Source organism: Nicotiana tomentosiformis, chromosome 8 (assembly GCF_000390325.3).
Source record: "Nicotiana tomentosiformis chromosome 8, ASM39032v3, whole genome shotgun sequence".
Lineage (NCBI taxonomy): Eukaryota > Viridiplantae > Streptophyta > Magnoliopsida > Solanales > Solanaceae > Nicotiana > Nicotiana tomentosiformis.
The window spans coordinates 90,955,662-90,983,325 of NC_090819.1; the positions used below are offsets into that span (position 1 = coordinate 90,955,662).

Here is a 27,664-nt window from a genome sequence, read left to right on the forward strand (position 1 = left end):
TTGCGCTCTCCAAGGTTGGGGCATGACACAAACCGAATAGAATATCTCTTAAATTGATAACTCTTCATTCTTTCAAAAGAAGTGTCTGAATCATATTTAAACACTTCAGCTTACTTTCAAACTTTGCACACAAGTTTAATTCAACTATATAGACCTATCCAAAGTCTCAGAAAATCAATTGGAGTCCAATAACATCAAAGTCAACTCTTGGTCAAACTTATGAACCCTTAAGTTCTTCAAATTGCCCACTTTCGGCAAATAGTGTCGAATTCTTCTAGGAACCTCCCAAACCATATTTGAATATACGTACAAGGCCAAAATTATCATGCGAACCTATCAGAAAAATCAAAACCCAATTTCGAATCTGTTTACGCAAAAGTCAAACCTTGATCAACTCTTCCAACCTAAATATTCTAAAACGAGAATCATTCTTCCAAATCAATCCTGAACCGCTCAAAAATAGAAACCAACCATATATACAAGTCATAATACATAATATGAAGCTACTCAAGTCTCAAACCACCGAATAGAATGCTAAAACGCAAAACGACTGGTCGGGTCGTTACACTAAGACGAGAATCATTTTTCCAAATCAATCTCGAACCACTCGAAAATCGAAACCAACGATACACTCAAGTCATAATACGTAATATGAAGCTACTCAAAGTCTCAAACCACCGAATGGAATGCTAAATCTCAAAACAACCAGCCTGGTCGTTACATTCTCCCCTACTTAAACATATGTTCGTCGTCGAACGTGCCAAGTTTCATTCTCAATCCATAAAATCACTGTATAAACTTGCCATACACATACCCATGAGTGATCCCACATCACCTCATCCTATATAAGTCCGATAACATAACCTAGCTGAAGATCCTTACTGCAACCTTAGCCCATAAAGCTTAGAGTCAAATCCAATATCCGAAATTTATTACAAGACCCAATCCTCAAGTATCTTGAATCAACATGTACCTTTCACTGAATAGAAGTCCCGTACAATACACAGTCTCTAATACCACCAACTATCCTAAAATCAACATCCTCTCATGACCTTACCATGATCACGACTACTAGGCAACCAATTAAATCTTCCCAAGCTCGTACTCACTAACCAGATCCAATAACTCGTTGCATCTTACACTTGAACAAATGAAGATCTACCAACAAGTCTGTGTCCCCAGTCTGGCCAACACCTTAATACAATGATCGAGCATCCATGGCCTCCTCGTAGCCCATCCATAGCATCACAAACTGTCATTGCATAGCTGATACCGAGTGTGCAATATCGTATATGAGTGGATGCAAGGGAATATAAGATATGTGATTCAAGTTGAATCAATGTCGTACGACAAGGAATGAAAGAAGTGGAATTTCCTAATAGTTACATAGCCTCTCAAAGATAAGTACAGACGTCTCCGTACCGATCCATAAGACTATACTAAACTTGCTTATGACTCGTAGCACCTATGAACCTAGAGCTCTGATACCAACTTGTCACGATCCAAAATCCTACCTTAAAAATTGTGATGGCACTTAATCTTTAAGACTGGGTAAGCCTAATACTTGATGAGATCTAACAAAGATAATAATCTTAACTATATAAAACGTAAACTAATAAATGGGATAACGTAACTAAAAATGAATAAATGTTATACAATCCTTAGAACCGATAGTACATAGGCATAAGCTCTACAAACATATACTAGAATTTCTAAATACAACATTGTTTTAAAATGAAGATAAACAACAGCAAAGATAATATCCGAAGGTGACTCCAAGACCTGCGAACGTCAAGCAGGTATACCTTGAAGTCTCCAGCTGTGCAGACACAACTCTCAAGAACCAACATGATCAAAAGTACATAGATCTGCACAAAAATATGTAAAAGCGTAGCATGAGTACACCATAGCGGTACCCAGTAAGTATCAAAACTTACCTCAGTGGAGTAGTGACGAGGTAAGTCGAGACACTCAGTAGACATAAAACTTGTGCAAGAGATTAACATAAAGCTAGCAATGGAAAGAACGCCAATGTAAGGCGAACATCGTAAAGATTAGTAATATAAAACCAACAAAGGAATAATAGAAACACAATTGGCAACAAGTAAATGGGTAATAAAGCAGCAACATAATAAGAACACAGATGAAATATGAATAAACTCAAATTAGGAAAATAGATGACAATTCAAGTAATTAAATTGTTCCCAATGCATGACATACAACAAGAATTACCCCGAGGTACCACACCTCATAACCACAATCATAAGGCACAATTCTGAATCTTACACGCATGGCACCTCGTGCCCACACTATCAATCACCTTCGCAGGGCAAAGTTAACGTGCTACCATGTACATTGTATCCGTGCCAAATGCCGAATTAATTATTCGAAGAGGTTTATTTAAATACAATAATACATAATAACAATCTTGAATAAAGTAAGGCGTAAAATGAGATAATTAGTTTATTTAAAAAAACAAATAAAGTAAAAAAAATGTATAATTTTAAATGAGTTTAATTTACAAATAAATAAAGTAAAGTAAAATAGCATTTTTAAATTAAAAAAATATCATATAAGTTAACGAATTAAATATAGAATTTGCTAAAGTAAGGCGTGGTAACAATTTCACGTAAAGTAGAATATCAAAGAGAGTAACGAGTTTAATTTGAGAACCCAATTAAAGTAAAATATAACAATCATTTAAAAATAGCAAAGCACCGAGTGATATAACGAGTTCTATCTTAAGAGTCACGTAAAATAAAGCATGTTAATAATTTTTTTATTTAAAACTGTTATGTTACCAACAACTCAAGAGAGTATGAGATAATGACTCCACACTAGTAAATTCATCTTGAAACTCAATTCACCACGAAACACGGAGGCACAAGTTGGCACATTAAAGCAATACAGTCAATCACGTAGAATGCATGACTCACATAAGAAGTCACAATCGTTCTCACACAAAAATAACAACAAATAACCAAATACAATCAAAATACAAGTGAGATGATTTAAGAAAAAATAATAACCATTCAAATTAACAAGCCTTTCAAATGTAGAATGTACAACAAAATCACACTGAGGTACCACGCCTTATATTCATATTTCACAAATAACAATCATAATCTTCCTTATATCGCCGCGTGAGCCTTGCATATATTTTTGAAAATATTTTTCCCGTAATAGCTTCACACGCTTTAGCTCCCTTATCTCAATGCGTGGCTTTAAGTAATTCCCTTACTATAAACACGTGTATAAATATCACCTTATATCGCCGCATGCACATCAATCCCTATCCTTATACCGCTGCATGCGCATCATTATTATAACACAATAATCAACTCGCATCGTACGTGCCCATTTGCCACAACATTACCAAATCAACAATAACAATGTCACCACAACACATAACCCACGACTCAACCATCATGTGTAAAAGAATCTCAATAATAACAAAATAAATGAGAAACAACTCAACAAGGTACGATATTCACTTCTAAAAAAATAGCAAATTCGCGATTGAATAATTCCGACCGATTTAATTCAGTCACAATTTTCGACTGATTCTGTCGGAAACTTTATTAAAAATATATGTTATTTTTTTTTATTTTTGGCTCAAAATTACGACTGATTCAGTCGCTCAATTACGCAGAAAATATCGCAAAAAGTAAAATTAAAAAAATTAAATTAAATATTTTGACCAATTTGGTCGCAATCTGCAATAAAAATGAGGTCTGACTGGTCAACTGGATTTGCAACCGAATCGGTCGCAATTTCAAATTTTAAATTTCAAATTTGCAACCGATTCGGTCAAAAATCTATTTTTAATACAACCCTAATCTGTTTATTCTTCTTTCTTCTTTCTTCTTTCTTCTTTCTTCTCTAGTTTTTTCCCCTCTCCTCTTCTGGCCCCACCCACTCTATTTCTTGATTTTGTCCTCTAATCTAACCATATAAGGTATGATTTTCCTCTCTCTCACTCTCACTCTCCCTCTCCCTCACCCGCTCCATTTCCCCGTCCAACCCCCCCCCCCCCCCCCTCCAATATTTTGTTCCCAAGTTGTTTAACTCGTTTTTAGTGAAAGAATTCGGCGCTCATCTGTCCCTCCGGTGGTAGTTCGATAGCAGATCCGTTAGTCGTTTTTCAGGTTTTTGTTTTTGCATTAATTTAGCAAAATAGTATGTATAAATTAGCTATATAATTTGCAATATAGTATAGATAAATTAGCAATAACTTTTGCAATATAATATGTATATAGTGACTTGTTAAAATTTACTTGTTTAGATTAATTAGCTATTTATTTTCTTTTTAGTTAGACGTTCCTGTGAAAATGGCTAGTATACTTGTATGTATCCAATAGTAAATCAAGAAAAAAATTTAGAATAATTTGGGTATGTTCTATAAGTATGGAATTCTTGTTTATATAAAAAATAACTAAAGAAATAACTTAAGTGCTAATACTTCTTATAATTTAGGTTATAATAGTTAGAGTTGAACAATATGTTAAAGAGTTAGAATTTTTATACATTCAAGTTATGTTAGTTAAGAAACAACTTGACTGCTATTACTTCTCTGTTTCGCGATTTCGTTTGAAAATTCTCCATGCCCTATCTATGTGTTAATTATATTATTTATTATTGGAATAAAATAAAGAAAATGCAATCAATTAAGTATTAGAGCACTATCATATGCTAATTTAAAATAAATTAGATTAATTTTATATTTTAGGACTTTTTTGTCTTACAATTGTTTAATGTACATATTAATATTGAAACTACCCAAGTATTATAGTAAAATATATAATCAAACTATTTAGATAACATTTAGAAGAATATAACTTAGTAAGTAGTATAAATAAAATAAATATGTCAACTTCTAGTTTTTTTATTTGTGTAGATGGCATTTGCGCATCGTATATGGTTGTATAATAGGAATCATCCTAATCATGTGGGGTTAAGGGATGAATTTAAAGAAGGGGTTGCTGGCGAAAAACTCAGCCTGAAGAAACTCAGCCGGCCCCAGAGGATATGACTGCAATTTGGACACAATCGGCTGGTGGCGTGAATAAAGGTATAAATATTATGTAATTATCTATTTTGGTATTAGTTTGAAAGTTGCGTGTTTGTTTTCTTACTTCTTTTACTTTCTTTTCTTTATTTCTCGTGAAAATAATAAATAAAAGTCGAGTCTACGGGATTGGAGTACAACCATCCTCCAATCGTCCACCAGCAACATTATTCACTGGGGCATCAGTTTCCCAAGAGTACATGGAAGCTATGCATCAAAAAGTGGATCAAATGTCACAAGAATTTCAAGCAACTCAGGCTTTGATCCAAAAATTATTTAAAAAGAAGAGCAAGAAAGGAACTGTAATGGAGTCTGAGTCTGAGTCTTAGGAGGAGACTGATTCTGAATAGGATATTTGAATGTTTTAGAGTTGAAGTTAGAGACATGAGTAATTTATGTTATTTGATAGTTGGTTGTTTGATTAGTTGGTTGAATTGTTATAAATATTACTATTCGTTTTTTAGTAAATATTGGATTTGGATTGTTATATTAGATTTTTGGTTGGTTGTTAGGTGTTTGGTTGGCTGTTTTATTTGGCAGGTGGTGTATTAGAAATACAACTGGTGTATTAGAAATACAACAAAATTCTGCTTAAAAATGCCCAGATTTGCGACTGAATCAGTCACAAATTTCACCAAGAATTACCTATATTTGCGACTGATTCAGTCACAAATTGAAAATTTCTAACAAAATTTAATTAAGATTTGCGACTGAATCAGTCGCAAATGGAGAATTTCTGATATTTTTAATTAATCAATAATCAATATTTACGACTGTTTCAGTCGGCATAATTAATTAAAAACTAATTTTATTTGTTAATTTTCTGACGGAATCAATCGAAACTTTTAATTTATATTTATTTTTTAAATTCTGGTCAGCGATTAAATCAGTCACTAACTTTGCGACCGATTTGGTCACAAATGACTTAATTTCAAATGTCCCCGTATTTTTCAGTTTGCGACTGAATCCGTCGCAAATTTTTGACTAATTGTGTCGCAAATATATTGCGACCACACGTTTTCTGACTAACACTTTTCAGTCGGAAATCCGTCGGAAAAACACGATTTTCGGCTGATTTGACGGTCGCAAATTTGTTGTTTTTAGTAGTGATTCCAATAACCAACAATTTCAACCACAAACGGGTTAATAACATTCAACAACTACAACTTCAATAACTCAACAATGAAGGTATTTCCATGAAATAGCAATTTCAAATCAAATGCATAACTTAGGCTCGACAAGGAAAGAGACATACGAACTAGCAACTACAAATAAATGCATGACAATAACTCAACAATTGATGAAATAGCATATAATAACAACTATCACTAAATGCATATAAGAGTAAACTCGACAAATGAAAAATAGAACATGTAATAGCAACTTTACCTAAGGCATGTAAGAATAAACTTGATAGCGAAAACTTGATACCTATACGAGTTGAACCATAACAAAATTATTCAATTCCAACCTTAAATCGGCCTTCAAACCATCAATTTATGTTTTAGAAAGTTTTTACTAAAATCCTCAAATTCTCCAATTCAAATCATTAATCAAACACTAAAAACGTGGTTGAATTTATGAAATAATAATAAATCCGAGTAAAAAATCTTACCCCAATCCAAATAGTAAAAATTTCCATCCAAAATTGCCCAAACCCGAACTCCAAAATCTTGTGAGAAAAAGTAACTAAATTTCAAAATAATAAAAAAATACAGCAGTTATCACAGCTCGAATTAGGTCCTAGATCATCCTGAAATTCACGTTTGATAATCTCAACATGATCCTTGCGAGATTACACCAAAGATAACCTCTTGAGTCACATAATTTGGCCTTAAAATGAGGGAGATATGATGTTTTAATGTTTTAAAAGAAATCTTAAAATTTCAAGGACATAAATGGCATTTTCGTAATTACTTACACCCGAAAACAAACCAGCAGTAAGAAAATATTCGTTTTAGCACCCCAAAACTCATTCGAAATTTTCTTGACACAAACCATATATGCATTTCAATCATAAAATACGCTACAAACTTGCTCGCGCACTCAAAACACCGAAAATAGGTCGTCTTGACCTGATATTGTCGATGGTCAAACTTTAAATCCTTAATTTAACTAGTTTCTCAACCAATGATTCAAAACATACCCGAGCTTCTCATGACCCCACCCAATCATACCAACAAGTACAAATACATCATCCAAACTTATCCAATGCCTCAAAACACCCACGGGAGCATCACAACAAAGAATCAAGACTCAAACCGAATAGAATTTTTCTTAATTTGTTAAATCTCCATTCTTTCAAAAGAGTGTCTGAGTCACACATAAATACTTCGGATTATTTTTAAACTTTGCATACAAGTTCAATTCAACTATATAAATCTACCCAAAGTCTCGGAATACCAATTGGAGTCCAATAATATCAAAGTCAACTCTTGGTCATAATTATGAACTCTTACGTTCTTCAAATTGCCAACTTTGGACAAATAGTGTCGAATTCTTCTACAAGTCCAACATCTTCTTACGGACCTATCGGAACAATCAAAGTCTGATACCGAGTCCGTTTACGCGAAAGTCAAAACTTGGTCAACTCTTCCAACTTAAAGCTTCTAAGACGAGAATCATTCTTCCAAATCAATCTCCAGCTGCTCGAATATCGAAACCAACCATTCACACAAGTCATAATACATAATATAAAGCTATACAAAGTCTTAAAACACTGAATGGAACACTAAAACTCTAAACGACCGGTCGGATCGTTACAAAATAGCATGTGATATTAGGGGATTTTAAATTGACATTTTATTCAAGAATCACCTTATATATTGTTTCTTATTCTGTTGTTACTATTGTATTTCATGTCTATTTTACGATTCTTGCTCTTTATTTATTGACCTCTAGTAAGTGTCGATATCGACCCCTCGTCACTATATTTTCGGGGTTAGACTAGATATTTACTAGGTACGCGTTGTTTACGTACTCACGCTACACTTCTGCACAAATTGTGCAGGTAATAAGGCATGTACATCTTGTATCCATTCGAGCGCACATCAACATTATCCGAAGGCCTAGTGGCGAGCTGCATTTTATGCTCCGTTCTGCAGCACCCGGAGTCTCCTCCTTGTTGTATTTACTATTTCGGTCTATTTTATTTTAGATAGTAGTTGCAAGGCTTTTGTATATTCTACTAGATTGCTCATGCACTTGTGACACCAGGTTTTAGGAATTTTTATTAGATATTTATAATTTTTGTCTGTTAATATCACCATTTCACTCTTATGTTTCACTTATGCTTTATATCACCATGACTTTCTATACTTAGTCTCTTCAATAATAAAATTCATGATTTTTAAAAGAAATAAAAATGGATTAGTTCACAGTGGGCCATATATCCTAACGGTGAAGTTGACCACCATTACGGCCTATAGCGAGAACTGGGTCGTGACACGAAAAGTATCAAATAAGAAAATGAGACTTTAATAGGTAAAACAACAGGCGTGGTCATTACATATCTTAGGTAAAGACCACCAAATTTCACCTTTTGATTTCTTGTTTTATGTGTTAAAATCCATGAATTTTCATGATATATAATCAAAATCAATTTAATACCACTTACCCTCAATATGTAAGTGAAAATCTTTTCAAAAACCGCATCAATTTGAGCTACATAGCTCCAAAATGGTTAAATGAACTCACAAAACAAAATGGGCATATTTATACCCATGGCAGAAATCATTGAACGAATCCGTGGCAATATATGTGCCATAGGTCCTGTGGCAGGTTGGTGCAATTCTGCTGTAACTTTTTCTTCTCTTCCTATATATTTAGTGTATAAAATTTCTCGAATGTGTCGAAACTCACTCGAGCCCCTAGGATCCCTTCAAACCATCTCAATAAGTCCAAATATCTTATACGGACCTATTCAATGTCTCAAAGCACGAAGCAAAGTACAGCAAGTAAAAATAAAAACTCAAGGCAAAATTAAAATTCAAAAGTTTCAGTTTTTATGCAATTGTCGAAATGCCATGAGCCCCTCAGGACCTAATCCTTATCTGGGAATATGTACAAGTTTAAATACATTATATAAACTTCTTTGTAGCTTCAAAATATGAACCAAATCTATATTACTTAAATCGAAGGGTAAGGTTGCTATTTTAACTTTTTAACCTTCTAAGTGGAAAAATAGTGTTCCAAATCTTTCTCGAGTTCTTCGGCGTCCTAACCGCCCACGTCCACAAGTTATAAAATACCAAATGAACCTACTAGAAGTCATTCGAGTCCCTTAAATTGGAAATGATGCTACAGCAAATTGAAAAAGAAAGCAAGGGTGGAAAAGAAGAAAACTTCATTCGAGTTTATTCAAAATGAGTAACCGATTGAAAGAGGAGAAATGAGATTGGCACAATTCTTTTCCACCCTTACTTTCTTTTGCAATTGTTGTGCCATCATTGTTTTTAATTAGATTGGTGAACTTCCCTTTCTCATTCTTATAAATAATTATATTATAAAATACCGAAACGAATGAGCTTACATATATTGTATTTTTAGTCAACCTTTTGCCGTGCCAAGAACAATAAGGCAATGATGACTTAACATTAATATTATAAACCGTCTTTTAACGTAGACAATGAAATGGCTGTTATAATGGGTTTTCATTTATTTGATAGTAGATCCTTTTTTAATCGGATGATTTAAATGGATATAAAAAACATGAGTTAAATGGATTTTATCATTAGAAAATATATTTTTAACATGACATAGTATGTTAACTTTTATTTTCTAAATCAACAATAATTGGATCACTTTATTATCCAAAAACAAAAAGTGACTTTGGTTGATTATTTTCATAAATTGAGTTATCATCCAAGAAACTACCTCAATTGTTTAGTATCTCAAATGTCAAACTATTAGTTGTTCCAACAAAAACTTGTTGGGACCAAACACACTCACGCAAGTATACGTGGTCGTCAAGTAATAGAGTAGTGAATAGAGTATCGTTCCCACGAGGACTTATGATTAACTTTTGACTAATTCAAACTCAAATAGCTTATCGATTCAAGCGATTTCTTATAAAATAGATAATTGTCTAATTTACTACCTAAAGACTATCAAGTAATGGAATACCAGAAATCAACGCAACACTTAAATAGTTTTAAATAACAATCAATGGGAGATAATATTCCAGGGTCACGGGTTATTTCACAATCATGTTGCATTCTTAGCTTAAAATGACTAATTGATTTATCTGGATTATTGGTTCACAGGGTTGATATTACTTATAAGAGTCTGTCGAGCCCTTACTAGCCTATTCAAGCTAACTTAATACCTATATGTCTATGGAATTAAACTTAACAAGAACGCATGTACAATTCCTGTATTGCAACCGAGCAAGGCAATTAGGTATATGTCTATCCCAATTGCGAATCCTTTCCCCTATGCCCGGGTTTAAGAACTTGCTCTCTTTAATTCTATATGCAATCTAGAGTTCCCACTTTCGAGTTCAACTCTAGATTCGTAGATAGTATTTAACTGTTAGCTACTCAGCAAAATAATTAAAAACAGAATTAAATAAACAACCCAATATGATAAAATCAATTTCGTCAATTTACACTTCAAACATCAACATTCATGAATACCCATGACTCTAGAACAATAGGGTTCTTAGCCACTCATATTCAGGCAATCATCAAAGATTTACAAGAGTGCATAAGAATCAATAAAAGAAAGAGAGAATAGGAACTCAAGACGAATTCTGTGGTTTTTGAACTTTGTTGTGCCTTTTTCCTATTCTCCAATATGTTCCTTGACCTAAATGAGGCATTTTTGGCTTATATATTGCGTACAAAAGTCGTGGGCCAAAGCTCTCCTATTCCTAGTCCAAATCGGCTTCAGGGATTGATGCTAAGGTGGATGCGACGCATCCACCTCGTTCTCCATTTCAATTTTTCCTGCAAAGGTGGATGCGACGCATCCACCTTGTCCTCTATTTCTCAGCTTTGCATGCGAGGGTGGATGCGACGCATCCACCTCTAGTTCCTCCATCTCATCTTTTCCTAGGTGCGGATGCTATAACGGATGCTATGGGCTGACTTCACTGCTACGGGTGCGCGAAATCTGATCTTTTTTTCTAGATTGGATGCGACGCATCCAATCTCTCTTCCTCTACCTAGAGCACATTTTCTTCATATTTTTGCACTCCACACACCCTAATTCACCACACACAACTCAATTAGTCATAAAACCAATAATTAAACCATGTTGGGCATTTTAAAGATCAAATAACATCATGAAGCGGTTAAAACATGGGTAACGTCACATCAACACATATCGAAATATGCCAAACATCACTACCCCACACTCAAACCTTTGTTCGTCCTCGAACAAACCATCCTATAGTAGACGAAACAAAATTAAGCTCTTATCATTCAAAGCACACTGCACCTATGACCATGGTTATTTTCAACAATTAGGCTCTAGACTATGCATCACACACACTTCCCTTTACTTATGACCTTCTTTAAACATATTCGAACAAAGACAACATGCTCACAACAATCCTAACCTCAAAAACTGACTCAATATCACAATGCACTCATGGCTTGAACAACCAACATCATAGAGAAGTCTAATAATGTTACCTATCCCTCGTGAAATCATGTGCCCTCATAACAAGAACAAGAGAGCGAGTTCAATCCACACATTCGAATCTCATGATCAAATATTTTAATGACTCACATATATCAAAGAAAATCGTTCACTCTCACAGAGAAGTCACATGCATGCAATTGGTACCATAGGCTTGCCCTTAATGTAAATCTCTACTAATATAAGCTCACTCGATCTAAAATCAATTAGGACGTTTTTCATGGTTGTAATGTGGGCTAAGGGAAAGGTAGGATATATTTTAGGAATAGTGACTCAACCTCCTAAGCACTTTAACACATCATCAAATAACTTAAGCACAAATTCTTCAACACCACTTCAATTTCACAAATAATATCACCCCAACAATATTTTCTCTTTCTTTAAGCACTACTTTAATTCATCCCCACTAGCAAGAACAAGACAACAATTTATTCCTCTATATTTTTCTTTTCTCTTTTTTTTTTCCAGATTTTTCTCTTCTTTCCGCTAGTGGTGTATTATTTTACAAAATAAGTGCACCCTTCTTTCTTTCATTGGTTCCACTCAAAAGTCACCCCACACTTAGTCCCTTCTTACTTCTTTTAGCGCTCATCTAACAATTAAAGTGCTTTAAGAGGTAAAAGGTTCAAAACAATATCAATTAAGAATAAAAAGGGTATAGGCTTGTAATGTGGGTACCAAATAACAGGTCTACAGGCTCAAAAGGGTTAACTAGGGATAGATTTTATTTGTGATAAGCAATAAGCTCAAAAAGATCAAAGAAAGCCTAAAATCATTTTTCAAACCGAGCATCACCTAAAATTTCGCTTCAACTCACATACCGGGCAAGTGCTAGACACAAGTACAATACATGGACAACACAAAAACCTCACCACACATGGCACATGACTCACTGAGGACGATCACATTCTGACTCTGAAGTAATGCAAGTATTCACGGAGCCACGAGATATTGAGCATGAAGCGCAAAGTGAACACAAGTCAAGAAAACGAGAAATAGGTGCCACAAAACATGCTATCCAATGTATAAAGACTTCATGATCAATTTTAAAACATAGGAAAGGCACTACACATGCCAAAACCTGAACATGCTACTATCAAACAAGTCAAGAACCCCTATGAATCTCATATTTCTTCCTCTATTTATTTTCTAAACTCTAATCTATTCTCAAAGGAAAGAAAGAATTTTTTTTTTTTTTACTAAACTAATTTCAAGAATCAACTCTGAGAGTTACTCCATATAGATGAATTTATTACTATTACATGCCATTAATCCTTACAGCCCCCAACAATCAAATTGTAACAGTTTAGTACATTCATCCATACAAAAAAAATATGAATAACCTCCACCCCACACTTAGAACTGTGTGTTGTCCCCAATGCACACAAATAAGGTAAAGTAGGGTGAGAAGAAACTCCCTCAAGTTAAGGTGGAAGGCTCATCCGCAGTCTGTGGAAGAGCATCGGCATCCATGGCATTCCTCAAGACCCCCTCCGGCCTTGCAACATCATCCTCACGCATAGGGAGAGCTGTCATTGTCCTATCATCACCAACTGGAGCTGATTCTGTAGCAGGTGGTACATCAACCTCAGTAGGCCTGGTGTGTGGAGCCTCAGGGGCTATAGGAGGAACAGGAGTGGATGGTCCGGCAGTGGACGATGCAATCAGCTGTGAGATGTCTATATCTGCACGTTGAACCAGAGCTCTGAGGAGTAATGATATCTCCCTCATCATCGTTGCCTGCTCAGTCTGGACTCGGCTTAGATCCGCACGAGTCTGGCTCAACTCATCCCTGGTGGCACTCAACTCGACACGAGTCGCTATCAACTCAGCCCGGTTCTCTTGCATATCTGCCTGCATCTGCTCAAATAACTGTTGAATGGTGAGCTTAGAAGACCTTCCCTTGTTCGGCTCTAGAACATGAGTGACATCGTATGGTCCTGGAGCTTTAGCCTCAATGTCGTCATTCTCCTTGTCCCATAGTACTCCCATCTCTGTCAAGAAAGCCGATAGGGTATTTGCAAAGAATAGCCTCCACTTGTAATTCATCCTGGTGCGCTGCATTTGATCATGCATGATGGCTCCTAAGTTGAGCGGTATCCCCTCCAATAAAGCATACAATACTAGTGCGCGGTGACGAGGAACATCAGTTTTGTGTTGGCATGGCATCAGGCGGTTGCATATGAAATTTAGAGCCACACGTGCTAACGCACTCATGAATTCCTTGGCTATAGAATGGTACTCCATACTCCCATGCTTCCAATCTGCATCCTTCCTGGTAGGGCATAGGACAGACTTAATGTGTGCATAATTCGGTGTTTTGCATATGGAGTCAAACCTATCTGTTAGTGTGTGGGGCACCCATAAGAAATTATTCAGAGCCTCAGCTGACACATTAATATCTACCTCTCTTACTCTCACAATGTTGCCCCTGGCATGACGCCAATTGGCGTAAAGCTCTCTAACAATAGTGAGGTTGGCTTTGCCGTGACCCTTCAAGATGGGTCCCCATTGTTGCACCTCGTGAATTGATTTTAGAAACTCTGGGTACTTTTTCTTAAGTGTTCCGATGTTGATCGGTTTTTCTGGAATGTACTTCTTTGAACCCAATATCTTATTATAGGCTCGGAATGCCTTCTCATTAACAAAGTTCTTCTCCCAGGCAACTCGGTCTATGGGTTCACCTTCATCTTCATCACTCATGTCGACATGTAGAAGGTCATTATCCGAATCGGATTCGGATTCAGATTCTGCAGTAATCTTCTCCTTTCCCTTCTCAGTCGGATCACTCTTTTTGGAGGCTTTTCTCTGGCATGTCACAGGCTCTCTTATCTCTATCCCTTTGCTTGGTGGATTTAATGATGTTTTTGTAATACCCTTCTTCACTGTCCTCCTGACTAACGGTTCCTCTTCTTCTTGCTCTGAATCATCACTTAACTGCCTAGGCTGCAGTTCCTTTTCCTTCTCCGTCCGCTTCCTTTTTTTCTGTGGATTTGGGGCACCTGCTGCCTTTCCGGTAGGCTTTTTGGGCGGTTGTTTGTTATTATCTTTGTCTTGTTGCTTGGACGGTTTACTCGTTGCTGCCATTTTACGAACCTAAGTACCTGCAATGCAAAGAAATCAACAATTAGTGTATAAAACAGTGAAGTTCAGCTCTTAAAACAGTTGCAACAGCTTACACTTCCAATTATTCGCAGAGTCATGCCATTCAATACTTCATGAAACTATAGCTCATGGCTATATAGATATCATTATGCCCAACATGAGGGGTATCCGAGCGACGCTAACTAATCATGTTCAATTGCACATAGCACCTCACTCGACCCCACACTTATTCTCACGACATATCATTACGCATAGCGCTCAATTGACCGGATGTTCAATTCATTTAGACAATATATCATAGGCTCAAAACATTACTGTACACAATCAACACAAACAACCTCACACTTATACACAAGCATATACCAATGTTGCTCGGTTACTCAGACTTCACCGGCACCCAAATTTACCTCACGATCAATTCATCGAACATGTGATATGCAACAGTTGTGCCTAGTTCATTCTATCAGTTGGGTAATGCGACTACCCTCCCAAAATTAACGATATGAAGGGAATTATAGTTTATCATCTCGCAACCATTACAACTAACAAGAACGACAGCCCTAAACCTCAGGCTTTTTCAGTCCCTCTCTTAATCATATGTGTGATATTTGAAATAGGCAATACCTAACTTGTTGCTACCATTGAGAGAGGGAAGAGAGGAGAATTAGGAGAGAAGAAAAATAAAGAACGAAGAGGATGATGCGTACCTGTCGCGTTTGGATGCGTCGCAATTGGGATTAAAGAAAGAACGAGGGAGACGGGCTTTTTATGTTAGGGTGTCGTGTTTGCTCTTATGTTTGAATTTTGTTTTTGGCCTACGATGTGTTAAAATATAGCACTTACCTGTGCGTGCGAGCTTGGACGCGACGCATCCCCTCTGCTTTCTCCAAAAATTGGTTGGACGCGACGCGGACGCGATAGACAGACTTCACTGCCTTGAGCAATTGGTCCGTCACTTTTTTCATGCTGAGGGGGATGCGACGCATCCCCTTTGCTTTCCCATGTCATTTTTTTATTTTTATTTTTATTTTTATATATATATACAAGATCTAATTCCTACAAAACAATGAACTAACTAACTTGGGTGGCCGCGCCTGATTTAACGTCGCGGCACGATGCAACACGTTCTTCATGCCTCCACTAAATCCATCGAGGTCTTGTGACGTGCAATGTCACCACCCCAATAGTGTTTTACTCTCTGGCCATTTACCAAGAATGTTGCATTGGAACCTGTATCACGCAATTCTACCGCACCATGAGGTTTCACACTAACCACTTCAAACGGACCCGACCATCGAGATTTAAGCTTTCCTGGAAAAAGCTTTAGCCTTTAATTAAACAAGAGAACTTCTTGACCTGGCTCAAACTCACGATGTTGGATGTGCTTATCATGCCACCTTTTGGTCTTTTCTTTATACAATTTGGCATTTTCATACGCATGCAATCGAAACTCATCAAACTCGTTTAGTTGTAGCAATCTCTTCTCACCGGCCAAGTCCATCTCCATATTTAGCTTTTTAATCGCCCAATATGCTTTGTGTTCAAGCTCGACGGGCAAATGGCATGCCTTCCCATAAACCAACCTGTACGGAGATGTACCTATGGGGGTCTTGTATGCAGTGCGATACGCCCATAATGCATCATCTAGCTTCCCTGCCCAGTCCTTTCTATTCCCACTTACTATTTTTTCCAAAATCTGCTTTACCTCTCTGTTGGAAACTTCTACTTGACCACTCGTTTGGGGATGATAGGTAGTGGAAACCTTGTGTTTAACTCCATATTTTGCAAGAATATTGTTCAGCAATTTGTTACAAAAGTGAGTTCCCCCGTCGCTTATCAACACTCTTGGAGTCCCAAAACGTGTGAAGATGTGCTTCTTTACAAAGCTTACCACTACCTTTGCGTCATTAGTAGGAAGAGCAATGGCCTTCACCCACTTAGAAACATAGTCGACCGCCACCAAGATGTACCTGTGCCCATTAGAATATGGGAATGGTCCCATGAAATCAATCCCCCAAACATCAAAAAGCTCTACTGCCAGAATATTTTGCAAGGGCATCTCGTGTTTCCTTGTGATAGTTCCGGTTCTTTGGCATCTATCACAATTTTTAACAAAGGCATGTGCATCCTTAAACAATTTTGGCCAATAGAAACCTTATTGTAGCACTTTTGGGTGGTTCTATCCCTACCGTGATGACCTCCATATGGCGAAGCATGGCAGTCATGCAGTATAGCGTTCATCTCTTCCTCAGGAACACACCTTCTCACCAACTGATCTGCGCACTGCCTATATAAGAATGGCTCATCCCACATGTAGAGCCTTACATCATGTAAGAATCTTCTTCTATTGTCAGGTGTCAATTCTAGTGGTGTCACCCCACTTGCAATAAAATTCACATAATCTGTATACCATGGGGCTTCACCTAAGGTGACTGCAAATAATTGCTCATCAGGAAATGTTTCTTTGATTGATCCTCCTTCAGCTACATGGTTCTGACTTTCTAATCTGGACAAATGATCAGCCACTTGATTTTCTGTCCCTTTTCGATCTCGGATCTCTAAGTCAAATTCTTGCAAGAGGAGGACCCAATGAATCAGCCTCGGCTTGGCGTCTTTCTTTTCAAACAAGTATCTGATAGCTGAATGATCTGTGTAGACGATGACTTTGGGTCCCACTAGATAGGATCTGAATTTGTCAAACGCCCACACCACTGCAAGCAACTCCTTTTCAGTAACTGTATAATTCATCTGAGCTGGATTCATAGTTTTGCTCGCATAATAAATGGAGTGAAAGATTTTATCCCTCCTTTGCCCCAAAACCGCTCCGATTGCTATGTTACTTGCATCACACATTAACTCAAATGGTTGTGCCCAATCTGGGCCAATGATAATTGGTGCAGTCACCAATCTTCCCTTCAGATCCTCAAATGCTTTCATTCATGCATTATCAAACTTGAAGGTGACATCTATCTCTAGAAGCCTGCACAAGGGAGAAGAAACTTTTGAAAAATCTTTAATGAAACGACGATAAAAACCTGCATGACCCAAGAAACTGCGAATGCCTTTGACGGATGTCGGTGGGGGAAATTTCTCAATCGTCTCCACCTTTGCTTTATCCACCTGTAGACCATCTTTTGACACCTTGTTCCCCAAAACTATACCTTCACGTACCATAAAATGGCACTTTTCCCAGTTTAACACCAAGTTCGTCTCTTCACACCTAGCAAGCACTTTATCAAGGTTCGTCAAACAATTATCAAAAGAACATCCAAACACAGAAAAATCGTCCATGAATACTTCTACAAATCTTTCAACCATGTCAGTAAAAATAGCCATCATACACCTTTGAACAGTCGCAAGTGCATTACAAAGACCGAAGGGCATTCTCTTGAACGCATACGTGCCATAAGGACATGTAAATGTAGTTTTCTCTTGGTCCTCTGGGGCTATAGCAATCTGATTAAACCCCGAATAACCGTCCATGAAACAGTAGTTTTCCTGGCCAGCTAACCTATCAAGCATTTGGTTAATAAAGGGAAGGAAAAAATGGTCTTTCCGGGTGGCATTGTTCAATTTTCTATAATTTATGCAAATTCTCCATCTAGTGACAGTTCTTGTAGGAATTAAGTCATTATTTTCATTAACTACTACAGTCATCCCCCCTTTTTTCGGCACACATTGAACGGGGCTTACCCATTTACTATTAGAGATTGGAAATACAATACCTGCATCAAGCCACTTAATCACTTCTTTTCTTACCACTTCTTTCATGATTGGATTTAGTCGGCGTTGATGCTCTACACTTGGCTTGTGTCCATCCTCCATGAGGATTTTGTGCATGCAGAAAGCTGGACTAATGCCTTTAATGTCAGACATTGTCCACCCAATTGCTCGCTTGTGCTCACGTAGCACCCTTAATAGTTTTTCTTCCTGCAATTTAGACAAGTGAGAAGAAACAATAACAGGTAAAGTGTCAGAACTACCCAAATAAGTATATTGAAGGTGAGGGGGTAGGGGTTTAAGCTCCAATTTTGGAGCTTCTTCAATTGACGGCTTTGGAGGGGGCCACTTGGCCTATTCAGGGGCTCAAACGGGTGTATTCCTTGCATGTAAGCACATGATGCATCTAAGATATGCATCATTTTTTCAACCTCATCATCAATCATCAAGCTATCAAACAACATGATTGCTTTTTCTAGAGAGTCCTCTAGATATACACTCGTGTCGAGAAGTTGCGCATCCACCTCCACAACAGATATCATAGAGAGCTCCTCATAGTGGCGGGGAAGTTGTATTTCTTTGTAGACATTGAAGACTGCTTCCTCGTTGTCCACCCTCATAATCATTTTCCCTTACCTCACTTTAATTATTGCATCACCAGTAGCCAAGAGAGGTCGTCCCAATATGATTGGAACTTGTTCATCAGCCTCGAAATCTAGAATAATGAAGTCAGCTCGGAAGATAAATTTCCCAATTTGCAGCAGCACATCTTCAATCACTCCTTCGGGGTAGGCTATGGACCTATCAGCTAATTGCAACATCACCGTGGTTGGTCTCGGAGCTCCCAGACCCAATTGTTTAAACAAAGACAAAGGCATCAGATTTATACTTGTACCCAAATCACAAAGAGCACGACCCACATCAATATTACCGATTCGCACTGGAATGGTGAAGCTGCCAGGATCCTTAAACTTTTGGGGAGCTTGTTTTGGACCCTTGATGTGCACTCCTCAGTAAGTGCAACCGTCTCGAACTCCGTCAATTTCCTCTTGTGAGCCACTATATCTTTTATGTACTTAGCATACTTTGGAATTTCACGAAGTACATCCACTAATGGAATATTTAATTGAACCTGACTCAACATAGAGAGAAATTTGTTGAACATGCGATCGTCATTCTTTTTCTGCAATCTCTGGGGGAAAGGTGGTGGTGGCCTTGTAGCCTCCATTCACTCTGAACTTGCATCATTTTCCTTTGACTCGTGTATTGCCTTAGGTGTCAGCTCCCCCTCAGGTATAGGTTTTTCCTTTCTCTTCTTTGGCACTTCCTCTAGTTCCCTCCCGTTTCTAAGTGTAACTGCATTAACTTGAGGGTTCTTCTCTGTATCACTGGGAAGAGAACCTGTAGGTCTAGTATTTTGATTTGCTGCTAACTGCCCCATTTGCCTCTCAAGATTTCTGAAATCGGTCCTGAGCTGTTGATTGTCTAGCAATAACTTTTTCAGCAAGTCATTCGTACTCTCTTCTATTTGTTGGGGTGGCTTCTGAGGCTGATTAAAATTTCCTTGAGGCCTATACTGATTCTGATTCTGTTGATTTCCGCCCCATGAGAAGTTAGGATGATTCCTCCAATTTGGATTGTAAGTGTTCCCATATTGTGCATGTTGATTCATAGGGCCTCTGTTTTGTTGTCCCATATAGTATATAGATTCAGGATTCGTGGGGCACATGTCACTCATATGATTGTCACCATATATTTCGCAACAAATAGACATCTGTTGTACATGTTGCATTTGTTGTGTTGTCATTCGGTTCATCTGATTCGCCAGCTTTGCAATATCTGCTCTCATGGCTGAGAAGTCATCAAGCTCAATCAACCCGGCTGACTTCTGTTTAATTGCTCTTCTTGCATCCCCATCTCCTTGCCAATTATGGTCATTGGCAGTGAAGTTATTTAGCAAGAGTTTTATTTCACTATACGGCCTCGCCATGCAACTACCCCCACAAGCTGAGTCAAGATTCATCTTTGATGCTTCATCTAACCCATCAACAAAAGTGTGACCCAATACCTCATCAGTCTGACAATGATGCGGGCAGTCTCTGAGTAGCTTTTTGTATCTTTCCCAAGCTTGACGAAGTGTCTCGCCATCCCGTTGTTGGAACCCCAGAATTTGGCTTCTCAGCGATTTTGTCTTCTTAGTAGGGAAAAACTTGATTAGAAATTCCCTTGCTAAATCATCCCAAGTGTGGATTGAATTTGCGGGCTCCTTTGGCAACCATTCCTTAGCTTCCCCCAACAGTGAAAAGGGAAATAGTGTCAGCCTAACATAGTCCTTGGAAACGTTCGGATAATTGTAAGTGTTCGTAATTTCCAAGAAGTTCTGAATGTGCCTCTGCGGGTCCTCATGAGATAGACCCACATATTGTCCTGTGGACTGAATCAGCTGTACCATGTATTGTTTGAGTTCAAAATGCCTAGTGATATCAGGCTTCACAATAGCCTGAGTCATATTCGCAAGATTGGGCCTTGCGGCTTCAATCACCGGACGCTCTTCATTACCTGCCATCTCTATTGGCTGTGGTTGAACTACGATGTCCAACTCTCTTTCTATTCTCGTTCTAGCTTCGACTTCTTTTCTCACTCTATGAAGTGTTCGTTCAATTTCTGGATCAAAAGGAAGTAGGTTGTTTGCACTTCTACTCCTCCGCATTCAAGAGAAGAGCCTGTGAATACAAACAAGGCAAACTGAAAATTAAAACTTGAACAAATAAGTAATAACAGCTTAACTCAGTCAAGTAGCTAATTTTTAGGTCCCCGGCAACGGCGCCAAAAACTTGTTGGGACCAAACACACTCACGCAAGTATACGTGGTCGTCAAGTAATAGAGTAGTGAATAGAGTATCGTTCCCACGAGGACTTATGATTAACTTTTGACTAATTCAAACTCAAATAGCTTATTGATTCAAGCGATTTCTTATAAAATAGATAATTGTCTAATTTACTACCTAAAGACTATCAAGTAATGGAATACCAGAAATCAACGCAACACTTAAATAGTTTTAAATAACAATCAATGGGAGATAATATTCCAGGGTCACGGGTTATTTAACAATCATGTTGCATTCTTAGCTTAAAATAACTAATTGATTTATCTGGATTATTGGTTCACAGGGTTGATATTACTCATAAGAGTCTGTTGAGCCCTTACTAGCCTATTCAAGCTAACTTAATACCTATATGTCTATGGAATTAAACTTAACAAGAACGCATGTACAATTCCTGTATTGCAACCGAGCAAGGCAATTAGGTATATGTCTATCCCAATTGCGAATCCTTTCCCCTATGCCCGGGTTTAAGAACTTGCTCTCTTTAATTCTATATGCAATCTAGAGTTCCCACTTTCGAGTTCAACTCTAGATTCGTAGATAGTATTTCACTGTTAGCTACTCAGAAAAATAATTAAAAATAGAATTAAATAAACAACCCAATATGATAAAATTAATTTCGTCAATTTACACTTCAAACATCAACATTCATGCATACCCATGACCCTAGAACAATAGGGTTCTTAGCCACTCATATTCAGGCAATCATCAAAGATTTACAAGAGTGCATAAGAATCAATAAAAGAAAGAGAGAATAGGAACTCAAGACGAATTCTGTGGTTTTTGAACTTTGTTGTGTCTTTTTCCTCTTCTCCAATATGTTCTCTGACCTAAAGGAGGCGTTTTTGGCTTATATATTGCGTACAAAAGTCGTGGGCCAAAGCTCTCCTATTCCTAGTCCAAATCGGCTTCAGGGATTGATGCTAAAGTGGATGCGACGCATCCACCTCGTCCTCCATTTCAATTTTTCCTGCGAAGGTGGATGCGACGCATCCACCTTGCCCTCTATTTCTCAGCTTTGCATGCGAGGGTGGATGCGACGCATCCACCTCTAGTTCCTCCATCTCAGCTTTTCCCAGGTGCGGATGCTATGGGCTGACTTCACTGCTAAGGGTGCGCGAAATCTGATTTTTTTCTAGATTGGATGCGACGCATCCAATCTCTCTTCCTCTACCTAGAGCACCTTTTCTTCATATTTTTGCAGTCCACACACCCTAATTCACCACACTCAACTCAATTAGTCATAAAACTAATAATTAAACCATGTTGGGCATTTTAAAGATCAAATAACATCAAGAAGCGGTTAAAACATGGGTAAAGTCACATCAACACATATCGAAATATGCCAAACATCATAGATCCTTTTTTAATCGGATGATTTAAATGGATATAAAAAACATGAGTTAAATGGATTTTATCATTAGAAAATATATTTTTAACATGACATAGTATGTTAACTTTTATTTTCTAAATCAACAATAATTGGATCACTTTATTATCCAAAAACAAAAAGTGACTTTGGTTGATTATTTTCATAAATTGAGTTATCATCCAAGAAACTACCTCAATTGTTTAGTATCTCAAATGTCAAATTATTAGTTGTTCCAACAAAAACTTGTTGGGACCAAACACACTCACGCAAGTATACGTGGTCGTCAAGTAATAGAGTAGTGAATAGAGTATCGTTCCCACGAGAACTTATGATTAACTTTTGACTAATTCAAACTCAAATAGCTTATCGATTCAAGCGATTTCTTATAAAATAGATAATTGTCTAATTTACTACCTAAAGACTATCAAGTAATGGAATACCAGAAATCAACGCAACACTTAAATAGTTTTAAATAACAATCAATGGGAGATAATATTCTAGGGTCACGGGTTATTTAACAATCATGTTGCATTTTTAGCTTAAAATAACTAATTGATTTATCTGGATTATTGGTTCACAGGGTTGATATTACTCATAAGAGTCTGTTGAGCACTTACTAGCCTATTCAAGCTAACTTAATACCTATATGTCTATGGAATTAAACTTAACAAGAACGCATGTACAATTTCTGTATTGCAACCGAGCAAGGCAATTAGGTATATGTCTATCCCAATTGCGAATCCTTTCCCCTATGCCCGGGTTTAAGAACTTGCTCTCTTTAATTCTATATGCAATCTAGAGTTCCCACTTTCGAGTTCAACTCTAGATTCGTAGATAGTATTTCACTGTTAGCTACTCAGCAAAATAATTAAAAACAGAATTAAATAAACAACCCAATATGATAAAATCAACTTTCGTCAATTTACACTTCAAACATCAACATTCGTGCATACCCATGACCCTAGAACAATAGGGTTCTTAGCCACTCATATTCAGGCAATCATCAAAGATTTACAAGAGTGCATAAGAATCAATAAAACAAAGAGAGAATAGGAACTCAAGACGAATTCTGTGGTTTTTGAACTTTGTTGTGTCTTTTTCCTCTTCTCCAATATGTTCCCTGACCTAAAGGAGGCGTTTTTGGCTTATATATTGCGTACAAAAGTCGTGGGCCAAAGCTCTCCTATTCCTAGTCCAAATCGGCTTCAGGGATTGATGCTAAGTTGGATGCGACGCATCCACCTCGTCCTCCATTTCAATTTTTCCTGCGAAGGTGGATGCGACGCATCCACCTTGTCCTCTATTTCTCAGCTTTGCATGCGAGGGTGGATGCGACGCATCCACCTCTAGTTCCTCCATCTCAGCTTTTCCCAGGTGCGGATGCTATGGGCTGACTTCACTGCTAAGGGTGCGCGAAATCTGATTTTTTTTCTAGATTGGATGCGACGCATCCAATCTTTCTTCCTCTACCTAGAGCACCTTTTCTTCATATTTTTGCACTCCACATACCCTAATTCACCACACACAACTCAATTAGTCATAAAACCAATAATTAAACCATGTTGGGCATTTTAAAGATCAAATAACATCAAGAAGCGGTTAAAACATGGGTAAAGTCACATCAACACATATCGAAATATGCCAAACATCATAGATCCTTTTTTAATCGGATGATTTAAATGGATATAAAAAACATGAGTTAAATGGATTTTATCATTAGAAAATATATTTTTAACATGACATAGTATGTTAACTTTTATTTTCTAAATCAACAATAATTGGATCACTTTATTATCCAAAAACAAAAAGTGACTTTGGTTGATTATTTTCATAAATTGAGTTATCATCCAAGAAACTACCTCAATTGTTTAGTATCTCAAATGTCAAATTATTAGTTGTTCTCACGTAACCTAATTATTATTTAATTAGTGTCTCAAATGTCAAATTCTATATTGTCCACACGGTTTAGCATAATCTTTAACAGCAGCACGTAATACAAAGTAGAACTTGACTGCTTACTTTTGGACATGAGAAACAACGGAAGGACCACTTCAAGCGACACTCTATAAATAACTTAAGAGAATATAAGATCAATCAATGCACGATATATTCAAATATAGCATAAGAATTAAGAATGTCTTCCAGTGACTCAAAGCTTCCTTTACGAGATATCCCAGGTGATTATGGCTTGCCCTTTTTTGGGGCAATTAAGGATCGATTTGACTTCCATTACAATCAAGGCACTGATGGCTTCTTCAGGTCTCGCATGCAAAGTTACCAATCCACTGTCTATAGAGCCAACGTGCCTCCTGGTCCTTTCAACGCTCCCAAATCTAAAGTCATTGTCCTTGTGGACGCTGTTAGTTTCCCCATTCTTTTCAACAATTCTAAAGTCGATAAGACGAACTACTTTGATGGCACATTCATGCCCTCCACTGATTTCACTGGCGGTTACCGTTTGTGTCCTTTTCTTGACACTTGTGAGCCCAAACATGCCACACTAAAAGGACTTTTCTTGTCCACACTAGCAAACCTGCACAACAGATTCATACCCTTGTTTCTTAGCTCAATCTCTGAGCTATTTACCCATCTTGAACATGAATTGTCAGATAAAGGAGAAGCTTACTTCAATACCCTCAGTGATGACATGGCATTTGACTTCCTCTTTCGTTTGTTTTGTGAGAAAAGTCCTTCTGAAACAAGTCTGGCCTCTGATGGCCCCACCTTTCTAAACAAATGGGTGTTCTTTCAGTTAGCTCCATTGATTTCTCTAGGCCTCAAACATGTACCCAACTTCATAGAAGATTTGGTTTTGCACACTTTCCCTCTACCGTTTTTCCCTATAAAATCTGATTATAAAAAAATATTTGATGTCTTTTACAAGTCCATGGGGTCTATTCTAGATGAAGCTGAGAAGCTTGGACTGAAAAGAGATGAAGCATGCCATAACTTTATTTTTTTAGCAGGGTTCAATTCTTATGGTGGCATGAAAGTTTTCTTCCCAGCTTTGATCAGGTGGGTTGGAGCAGCAGGAGAGAGTTTACACCGTCGTCTCACCCATGAAATCAGAACCGCTGTTAACGAAGAAGGTGGGGTCACCTTTTCAGCGTTGAATAGGATGAGTTTGACCAAGTCTGTGGTGTATGAGACACTAAGAATAGACCCCCCAGTTCCGTTTCAAACTGCAAAGGCCAGAGAAGATGTCATCATCCATAGCCATGATTCATCATTCTTGATCAAGAAAGATGAAATAATATTTGGGTATCAGCCATTGGCCACAAAGGACCCTAAGATATTTGAGAACCCTGAGGAGTTTATTGCAGATAGATTTGTGGGAGATAGAGAGGAATTGATAAAGTATGTGTACTGGTCAAATGGTAAGGAGTCAGATGATTCAACAGTGGATGATAAACAATGTCCCGGTAAGGACCTGGTGGTGCTCTTGGGAAGGTTAATGTTGGTAGAGTTTTTCCTGCGTTATGATACTTTTGAGATCGAATTTGGAAAGTTGCTGCTTGGTTCCAAGGTGACTTTCAAGTCAGTAACCAAGGCGACATCATAAATTATCTTTTGCTTTATGTTGTATATATATGGAATATTCTTATCCAAACACGAGGGTCTGTAAGCAAGACGATCAGTTGTTGTGACTTCATGTTAAATCGATTTATTAATATGTTTTAATGTTATAATTAAGCATATTTACTTTAACAAGAGTGGCGGATCCAGAATTTTGAATTCATGGATGCTTAATTTTTTTTGGCATAAAGTTGCTACCAATCACATAGTACAAGTACAACTATTTGAACACGAAGGTAAAGGAGAAAACTCATATTCATATTATGGTCGGTACTGGAAAATATATTTTTTTTATAAATTATTAAAATTTTAAAAAGCTGACCGACATTGGTCGGTAATGTAAAATATATTTTTTTTCAATAATTAAAATTTAAAAACTCCGACCAACGATGGTCTGTAAACTGAACAGTGCAGGCAGAAAACCAATCAAAATTGGTCGGTAATGTTGAATTCTGGGAATTCATTGTACATTAACCGACCAACATTGGTCGGTAATGTACAATTTAATTTTTTTTTTTATTATTTACCAACCAAAGTTGGTTAGTTTTCTGGGTTTAATTTTGGCATAAAACGCCTGTTTTGGTAGCTACACCACCTGCCAAATAAAAATAACATACCAATACCCCCAATTCACATCTAATAATCACCAATTCACCTCATAAAATCCCTAATTCACCACAAATCCAACAAAATATCTAACAACAATAATAACAACGACAACAACCAAACATCCAATTAATACTCTAAAACTAACAAATTAAAGTTCAATTGAACATCACAATCCCAAACCAAGCAAAAACTAATTACAACAAGTTAAAAATTGTTCAATCTAATTCAAAACTAGTTCTATTAGTCTAGTTCAAATTATATCGAAGTATTGGTCAAGGGGTATTTTCTACAATATTATCATCACCGTCTAATGAACTTTCATCTACAAGACGATATAGAGAACGGTCTTGTGGAGGACGGGAAGAACGATCACGAGGAGGACGGTAGGAACGATCACGAGGAGGACGGTAGGAACGATCACGTGGAGGTCGAGCCTCTGGCGAAGACTCACGAGACTGGGGCAACGGAAAAGTTCCAGTAGATAGGAGAGTTCTGATCTAAACTTGCATACCAAGGAATTGAGCATCTCTAAGTCTTTCTCTTTCATTGGCCGTTTTTACCTCGGATGTAAGTTGTGTCACTGTCTCCCGCATAGCCGAGAGGCTCTCCCTATTAAGTTCCCCGCCTTGCTAGGAAGTCCCTATTCCTTGCATTCCACACCTATAACGATAAAATATTTCGTAG

At 37.4% G+C, this 27,664-nt stretch overlaps 1 protein-coding gene across 1 annotated transcript; it reads left to right on the plus strand.

Moving 5' to 3' along the window:
- The first annotated feature begins 24,838 nt into the window (after positions 1-24,838).
- Positions 24,839-26,488, plus strand: LOC138896901 (allene oxide synthase 3-like). Its single transcript, XM_070182503.1, has one exon. It carries the CDS (start codon positions 24,930-24,932, stop codon positions 26,355-26,357), a length of 1,428 nt encoding a protein of 475 aa, XP_070038604.1. The 5' UTR covers positions 24,839-24,929; the 3' UTR covers positions 26,358-26,488.
- Positions 26,489-27,664: the final 1,176 nt, after the last annotated feature.

What these genes read in the sequence shown, in the direction of transcription:
- LOC138896901 (XM_070182503.1), top strand. Translation starts at nt 24,930, where the DNA reads ATGTCTTCCAGTGACTCAAAGCTTCCTTTACGAGATATCCCAGGTGAT.